General features: G+C 38.5%; 1 protein-coding gene across 1 annotated transcript in view; it reads left to right on the forward strand.

Moving 5' to 3' along the window:
- Positions 1–8,964, forward strand: part of SDC1 (syndecan 1) — a 28,407-nt gene extending 19,443 nt beyond the window's left edge. The window contains exons 2-5 of the mRNA XM_007423759.4: positions 2,770–2,851; positions 3,940–4,481; positions 4,691–4,838; positions 6,199–8,964. Coding sequence (XP_007423821.1) covers positions 2,770–2,851; positions 3,940–4,481; positions 4,691–4,838; positions 6,199–6,365 — 939 coding nt within the window. The 3' untranslated portion in view covers positions 6,366–8,964. The remainder of the gene's footprint in view (positions 1–2,769; positions 2,852–3,939; positions 4,482–4,690; positions 4,839–6,198) is intronic.
- Positions 8,965–9,404: the final 440 nt, after the last annotated feature.

The following is a 9,404-nucleotide window of genomic DNA, read 5'->3' on the forward strand; positions in this document are numbered from 1 at the left end:
CAATATGATCTGCCTTCGGTGCCAAAGGTGAAGCTTTCAATCTTGCATTCAGGTCTTGGCATCCATAGCCCAACCATGGCTTTACCAGTCCCTTATATGCCTCTCTATCAGTGTTACTATGATTGTTATTGTCTCATTTATTTTTACTTATTTTATCTTACTCTTTAGTTGGAATAGTGGGCAGATTATTAATATTTTGAACAAAATTAACATGGACTTTCACTGTAAAGTTGAGTCCTGGGCATCTGTACTGACACACATTTGTACTGCTCACTAGGAAATGGCAGGTTGCAGAGATCCTTTTTTAAAATTTAATTTAATTTTTTATCCTGCCTTTATTCATTTTTTTTTATTAATAACTCAAGGTGGCAAACATATACTTCTTCCTCCTCCTATTTTTCCCACAACAACAATGCTGTGAGGTGAGTTGGGCTGAGAGAGAGTGACTGGCCAAATTCACCCAGCCAGCTTTCATGCCTAAGGCAGGCACAGAACCCCCAGTCTCCTGGTTTCTAGCCTGGTACCTTAACCACTAGTCCATGCTGGCTTTTTCAATGGAATTAAGCTTTTTCTGTAATACACCAATATAAAATATTACCACTTCCATGCAGGTGGAAATGGCTTTGTCCAGTAAGCACAAACATGCTACTAGGAATACTTGCATTTCATTCCATCTCCAATTTTTCTCTTTTAATGGCAAGTAACTAAATTATTAATGGCTAACTTGATTTCTCTGTGGAGGAAAGAAATTATTTATCTTGCTGTTCCTTTACAAGTGGAAAAACTATTTAAGTGACATGCTGACATAACTAAAACCAGAGTGGAAATATACAATCAAACAATATAGATAAGATAGCTCTGTGCATGTGTTCCTCTGAAGAACATTATACAGGGAGGCCCAAAGGGAATAGACAGTTACCACTGCACAGTAGCTATCTAAAGTTGTCTTGCTGCCCTGTGGCAGTTACCTTGAGTGATTTGTGCAAAGCAGTTCTTAGTCACTGGCTACTTCAGCAAGGTCTGGGGGTATAAAATACTTTTGGTATGAAATACATGAGGACAAAGATATGGTGGGGATTAGGCCTAATATTCTCAGTATGAGGAAAAAGACCATTATTTAGCAAAGATATTGGGTATGTTTTACTTCATCCTTTATTTGTAGGAACGTAATGTTAAAAAGCTTCAAGTGGCTCTTTAGATTAGATGTTGGAAACTTGTGGCCCTCAAGTTGTTGCTAAACTCCTAGAATATCCTCCACTGTTGGCTGTGTTTCTGAAAGGGGTTTTCATTCTTCCTAACATTTTCTTCTCATAATCTATATTATAAAGTGGTAGACTTCGGTAGGGATTTTAAGAGATTGGTTGGCCATTTTCTGAGAATGTTATTGTAATGAAGCTGTTCCAGTGTGGAAGAACTGGACTGTATAGCTTTTAAGGCTCCATGGCTTTATGTTTCATCTTCAATTGATCTAATGCTGTTAAAGAATTTCACCACACAATTACTTGAGGAAATAGGACAAATTTTGGCAAAGTTTTGGATGATATTTAATGGTAGCAGTATAGGAACTACTTCTTGTAAGTTATCCCAGGATCGTGTTGAAGGAGCCCATCTTCATCAGAATTTAAGATCCATCATCATATAGAAGGGCTAACCGCATGGGTCCCTGCTCCAGAAATAAACCCATGAAAATTGATTGCTCTTGGGCTTCTTTGATGTATAAAAAAGTCTCAGGATGCAGAGAATGAAAGGAGAACTGTCACAGAAAACCCACACACAGATATATGTATGGTTCTGAATCCTACAAATGCCTGGCTTCTATGCATTTTTTTTTTTTTTTACTATAATCCAAGAGTGGGTACTATAGAAATCTTTAATCAAAGAATGCTGTTAACTACTAAAATGGATTTTGCTGCCACATGGAGTCTGTTGGGTTTCCCTATTCTAGGTTGAAAGGGCAGGGTATAGTTAGGAGGTTTGTATGAAAAACAAATTATATTACATAATCCACAACAGAGGTTTCTAGCAGTTTTAGAAATTCACTGAGCAAAAAAATGCCAGATTGAAATAATATCTGAACAGTTAGGCATATTTTAATAATTTGGATGCAAGTTGGAGGTGCTCAATTTTGTGAGTGACAAATAAGTGTTTGTCACAAATAGCTAGGCATGGCCATTTTTTGTTTCATTCTGATGTTAGCCTCTGATTACACTCGCTTTTGACTCTGGCATTAGATATCTCATCCAAAGCCAAATGCAAAAAAGGTCTTTGCTATAGAGTTTCTGCAAGTAGAATAATTTTAGTTATTCTTCACTGTGGCTATGGAGCAACCTTCATTTTGTAGCCTATAGCATGCAAAGTGAAATTTGAATGGCTGGAGGCAGGAGTAGGGTTGATTTTTTTTAAAAAAAATGTTGGAATCAACATGGTGGTTCAGTTGGCTTATTTTCCGATCTAACTGTGTACGAGCATTTACATTCCCTATTATGTGCATCCACAATAAACCCAACAGGCCCTCTTTTGGGAAGAGCCCAGCTCTTGCCAGAAAGGAGTACAGATGTGCTATGTTTCCATGCAAAGACGATGAGAGGGGCAATATAAAATCTTTTACCAGTGCACTCTATCCAGCATAATGATAGGCTTTTAATTAGTATTTAGTCAAGTCTGTTCAATTAGCTGAATGTAGGCATTTAATTAGTATTTAGTCATGTTGTCTGTTCAATTAGCTGAATGTGCTCTAAAATATATATATATTGATTTTCCATTCTGAAGCAACCAATGGACATCAGTCTCCCTCCTGAAGACCTGGATTCATCTGGAGATGATGACGATTCATTTTCTGGTTCTGGTGCAGGTATGCTTAGTTCTCTGCGTGTTCGGTTGTAAACAAAACTCTTGCTTAAATGTTAACATAGGGAATTAACATTTGCTGCCATTAGAGCAATGATGACTACCAGTTCAGAAAATTTGAAAAGGGACTAAATAAATTCACACAGGATAAGGCTACCAGTAGCTGAATTTCTCTATGGTTGTATACAACCTTATAAATCAGAGTTGTACAACCTGAGGCCCTGGGCCATATTTGCTCTTGAGTCATAATAGAGTATGAAACTCCTAGAAATCCCCATAGATGCTATCTAGCTGCAGTTTTTTAATGTGATAGAATGGAAGGTTATTAAATAGAAGGTTGGAGAGAAAATATATTAACTATAATGTAAGTGCTAAATGAAATCAAATTGAGTCTGGTACTGCCCACAGTCCAGAAAAGGTGATGCATCTCTGTCTTTGTAGAGGACATAGGGAATTGCTTTAAAGGACAGGAGAAGAGCTCTACCAAGGCAATGGTCAGACAAGAAGGACTTGAGCCTGGGCCAAGATACAGAGAAAACTTCTCAGACAGGCCCCTCCCTAGTTCACACAAAGATAACATGAGGCAAGGGGGGAAGCACATTCAGAGTTGCAAGATTCTGCTACTATAACTGTTACAATAAAAGTAATCTTGACCTGCAAGGCATTGGTTTCTTAGTCTAGTCTATCTTATATTGCTGACAGTCCATAAATCAAAGGCAGCATCCCTTAAAACTGAGCTGCTAGGAAGGAATAGTGGGAAAGGACCACCATCCTCATATCCTTTTGTAAGCTTTCTGGAGGCATCTGGGTGGCCATTGTAACATAGAAGGGTGGGCTAGGTAGGCGTTGCTTTATCCAGCAGGTCTCCTTTTAGCAAATAGATGTTCCTATTGCAAAGACTTGTAATCTGTCTTACAGGAGAAGAGAGGTGTTTCTGTGGTAGTGGTAAGGAATATTATGATGACCTCAAGTGGGGCTATTAAAAATATGGGGTGGAATTCTTCAGACTCTTGATCTATTTGGCCAAGGTTTCTTTTACTGTAGTATTATACATTACTTTTGAATACTTGCTAAAATTAATTTTGATGTTAGGTCCTTTGATAGAGCATCCTGTGATTGCCTTGAATGTTCCAGTACAAGAAAGCGCAAATACCTCTCTGATGCCTGAAGTGTCTACCAACTTGAGAGATACCCAAACCAAGGTTCAAGTAATAGATAGCCCTGTGGAAGATAATTCAGGAGCACCTGTGTCTACAACAAACATATCTGGGTTTCCAGTTACTGATCTGGTATCCAAGGAGGCACCAGTAGTTTTTGGAGATAAAGAGGTGGACTCATTTATTGAGCGAGAAACAACAAAGCCTACCGTGTTAACAACAAGAGTCCCAATAATGCATCATATTTCCACAGTCAGAATTACAACTTCTCGTGCTGCTAGCACAGTCAGAGTAATTGATGACCATGATACTCATAGCATATCTAATATTGACAAAATGCCTGCTGTTGACATTGTGCCAGAGAGTGAGAAAAATCTGAATATCACCACACCCTCTACAGTGTCTTCTACTGTCTTAATGGATAGCTCTCCTCTGCCTGAAAAAGACATCTTTTCTGAAGATGGATCTGGTGATCAGGTAAGCATAAAATAAATTATTTACATAAATATGTTGGAGTACAAAACTTTGGAATGCCTTTACTAGTACTTTTGTTTTAGTTTCTGATAAGCATTATGATTTAACTATTTCAGATATAGACTTTGAAACATGTGACACAATGCATGGATGTAATTAAAATGTGGGTGCTTTAAAACATAACATAAATTATGCCTCATTCTTCCATACAGGGAGACTTTATATTTCCACAACTTGATGAAAATCTAATAAACGTAAAGGACCCTGAAGCAGACAATAGAGCAATCAATACAAAAGCAAAGGATGCAAAATCTGAAGGAGCCCCGCAAGGATTAATGGACAGGAAAGAAGTACTAGGAGGTATGTCTATGTTCTTGGGTGTATTAGGACTGTGCAGCACTTCAGATTTAATTCCAAAAATATATTTTGGAGGCTGCAGAGAGACACAAACATGCCACCTATCTACAACTCTTTAAAGCAGCTGTTTTTCCCCAAGGTCATGCAGCTGCCCCCTCCCCCTCAAATCTTCCACATGACCCTGAGAGAAGACACCATTGTTTTAAAGAGTTGCAGACATGTGCGAGCCCTGAAACCCTTTTTGGGAATTGAAACAGCTCTAGTATGTATAGATATCAAAAGTCATATATATACATTTTGTTATGCACCAGTCCTCTGTATAAATTTCATACGCATGTTCAACTCAGGTTACGTTCATGGCTGAACTGCCAACGCTGTTTTCTGTGTAATATTAATTGCTTTATATTAACATCGGTAATGAACATTATTTGTGGCAGAATCTGACAGTTACTGGAGGGCATTACTGCAGAATTAAAGATGCTTGGAGCCAGCTGGTCTTGTTCATGGATCTTAAGGCCAGAACCTGGAATCAAGTAGCTGAATGGCTCAGATAAAGGTGTGTGCAAAAAGAAAGCACACACCTTTAGGCAACCAGGTTCTTTGTAGAGCCAATTAAAATATAGGACTGATGATGTGAGTGTCCTTTTTTTCTCTTTTTTTGCAATGAAGAGGGGTCCAGCAATCATTTCTTTCTGCCACCCATCCATAGTTCTTTATGTTGTTCCATTTATAGTGCACTTTTCCTTAGAGAACTCTGTTTCCTTCATACCACTAACTTTGTTCCATTGCACACTGAAGTGTCTTGAAGCTTCATTTAAGATTACTTCTAGAAATATGTCAAGTATTTTGAAATCAGAACATTTTGCACACTCCTAATAACGTCAGGTTTCTCCAATTTTTTTAGGTGGTTGGCATGCTTGCTATTGTGAAAGACTATTGTGGGTGCTATGCCACAAATGAATATTCTTATTTATAACAATACATTTACAGCTTCCCTAATAGCATGGCAAACCATGAACCAGAAGTCATGTGAGGCAGAGAAATTGGTGGCTGCTGAAGGAAATGTTCATAGATATTAGGTTGGGGACCCCAGGATTATTTTTAAGGATCCTAAAGATGTGCACAAAAGACATAGGTCAACTGAAAATACTTTTACCATAAGCAGCTTCTGCTTTTGAGGGCATGGGGGAAAAAAAGATGGCTGTTTAGATTGCTTCATCTGTCGAATTCCATATATACAATTTTCTTGATGATATCCTTTGAGACTTAAGAAGCAAGAATCTCTCTTGGAGGTTAGAACAACTTCTCTTTCTACTTTAGTTCTGGCTTGAAAATGTAAATGTCTTCCTTTCCTTTCCCACAGGGGTCATCGCTGGTGGACTTGTAGGCTTACTATTTGCTGGATTCCTAGTTGGGTTCATGCTATATAGAATGAAGAAAAAAGATGAAGGAAGTTATTCACTGGATGAGCCAAAGCAGTCAAATGGAGGCTATCAAAAACCACATAAACAAGAAGAATTCTATGCATGAACAAACTGAACTAAAACTAAAGACAGTTTTCTTATCTCTGGACATCATGAGTTCTCGCTGCGTTTTAAAAGGGGGGAAAACTAAAAGCCATAAGACTGAGTTTAAGCCTCTGCCTCCTTGTCATTGGGAACTATAATTTCTCCAAAGTCAATCTGGATTAATAAACACCCTACCTGCTTTCTTGCACAAAGATTACCTGTAAAGTGGGACTTCCTATCTTGTCTAAAGACTCCTAGGGGAAGATAAGGAATCAACTGTATATAGTCTTGATGTCTTATGAAAGCACCAAGGAATTCATATGGTACAATGTGTGTGTTATCAAAGATACCCCCACCCCCCCCCGCAATATTGGCTAGCCACATTTTAGAAAATAATCTTTTTAAAGGCAATTACGTGGCTTTCAGCAGTTATTTTCCCCATTTCAGCCATTAATGCTAAGTCCCTGAATAAGCAAATAGCGTGGAAAGTCCACCTCAAAAGATAAAGATCTGACCAGAGTGGTGGAGTTCTTGAATAGAAGTACGATTCCTCTAGAATTGAGAAATGGTGTACCCTGGTGCTTCAAATTCTGAAGCAACACAGTAACACCTGGGAAGTAGGTATTTACGATGTTCACGCTTTTCCTGTTGTTCTGATCTTACTACGTTGTCCCTGCTGCTCACTGCACAAAGTCCACATAAGTCCTAGTATCGGGACCAGTACTTGTTCTCTACCTCTTCTGCACTGAGTTTTTGATAGTGGCTCCTTCTCCACTGCCTTCTTAAAACTTCTCTCACATAGTACCTATAATGCCAGGGGTGGCCTGCAGCATACAGGACAGAGCGTGCTACGGCTAATGTTGCTGCCAAGTCCCAGGGATTAGAATCCTGTTAGATTGGTGTTCGTATTAGGAATTCAGGGAGCATAGGCTTGGCATGCAGGGCCTAGGGGAATATGTACATGGGTGACTTTTATCTCAGTCCAGCTGGTATTAGAGCATTAAGAAAGTTTGAAATTCAAATATCTTCAGAAATTATTCTGTGTAGAAGAGGGAGGTAATAATGGATTGCGTGCCTTTCTCTCCTTTGTGTGTCCCAATTTAACGTAGGGGTCATTGTTCAGTTTTGTATCAGTGGGACCAAATCAATGAATGTTGGCACTTCTGAACCAGTATTTAAATATGGTGTTCACTGTGTTTGGAAAAGACGATGATCTCTCCTGGCAGATTTCTGTTGTAGAATAAGAAGCGTAGATGTATTATTTCCATAATACCCAGGAGGATGATATGGATGTGAATAATCTATACTGCGGTGTTTTGTAGAGGTTCTGGGTTTATAAAAAAACACTTGCATCCAATCAAGGCTCTTTGTTTCACCATTTACAGTTGTTAGTTTGTAATATACCTTCTGCTTCTAGCAAAGTTTAGATAAAGGGATGGGCTAACACTAGTGCACTGTGAGGCAATATGGAATGCCAAGCTGGAGTAAATATTTCAGATAGAACATAATTGTGAGTTGCTGTCCATTGCACAATTGGTGCCTTTCTTCTCTCTTCCTGCTGAAAAGACCCTTGATGGGTTACAGGCTTTTTCAGTGAGTGAAAACAGGCCGTCAGCTTCTTACAGTACCAAGAAACAATACAGTGAGGTTTTAAGTGATATGTCCTTTTTATGTATGGAAAATATGATCATTGACTTTCTCAGATATAGGAAACACTTCTCTTTTTCAAGCAAACAATAAAACGGATGTTTTTTTAATGGTCAAGCTTGAAAATGGAATCTTGAAACTAAAGAGTACAATCCAATTGCTGATTCTTTTGGTTTTTTGTATTCCACAACCATACACATGCAATAAAAAGGCAGTCGGTCAAAATAAGTTGTCTCATGTCATCTACCTGAATCATGTTTTTCTACTCAAAATGATTTTTTTCATGTTTAAAATTGCAAGTTTATTTCTCTGGGACAGTTCTCTTAGAATATAAGGGCCCTTGCTTGCATGTTCCTCATTAACTTGGTTTACTGAAATGCATCTAAAAAATGTGCATGCTTCCATTCAGTGGAATGAGAGCAAGCAGTGGCTTCAAGCTGGGATGTCTTGAGGAGATTGTTCAGTGAAACATGAAGAAGATGCAATCTGAGTATTAAAGAACAAGACAGAACATTGTGAATGCTCAAAATGAGCACATGTTTATCCTACCTTAGTCATATTCTGAAATCAGCTTCCTGTTGAAAAAAGACAATTCACATGGACTCATTTCAAGTGTGATAGAAGATGTGAGACTACCATGAGGGAGACTTATTGGTCATTTCTAAAGTTTTGAAGGGATGGCATAAACTCTTGAGTAGGAATGTAGACGTGTGCAAAATCATCTGGTCCTCTGCCCTGGGAAAACTCTGCTCTATGAGCTATGTAATTACTAACTTTCGAGATGGGGGCTTATGTGGGTGAGTAATAAACAAAATTCTTTATTACAGTACAGTAGGACTAGCCTGGTAGCATTCTTTGGTAGAGGTTGTCTGTCCATTTCTAGTCTGGAATGATCTTTAAGTACATGAAGCTGATACAACTCAATTGTATGGGGCAAAACATTTTTTTTTAATAAAGAGACTTGGGGTCCTTCCACTTGAGGATTTTGGTTTGTGTTGTGCTTGCGTGTGATCTTCCCACCTCATTTACTGGATTTTTCTGTGAATTTTTCAGAATTTTCTGCTTGCATCCCTTTTATGTTTCCCATCATTCCTTTCCACAAAAAGATCAGCTAAAGAGGGGAAGATGAAATAGCTATGCAGAGTATTGTATTAATGTTGACCCCCTCCACCTGGAAAGCGCTGTAGTTCCAGATGTTCTACTATGTCTTTCCAAGGTGATTCCATAGCATTTCCTCCTCCAATTCTTACCCAACATAATATCCCTCAGACTAAGATTGGGCTAAAAAGTTGTGACAGCCACCCAGTAAGTTTCTGTGGATAAGGCTAATGCCACATGTTAGCTGAATGAACTTTTTCACCTTGCTGTTCATCCTTGAATTGGGTAACACATGCACCTCTTAGCCTAACATAGC

The sequence above is a fragment of the Python bivittatus genome, unplaced genomic scaffold (genome assembly GCF_059951505.1).
Source record: "Python bivittatus isolate LINGU-HERP-01145 unplaced genomic scaffold, Pbiv_v1 ctg000020_np1212, whole genome shotgun sequence".
NCBI lineage: Eukaryota > Metazoa > Chordata > Lepidosauria > Squamata > Pythonidae > Python > Python bivittatus.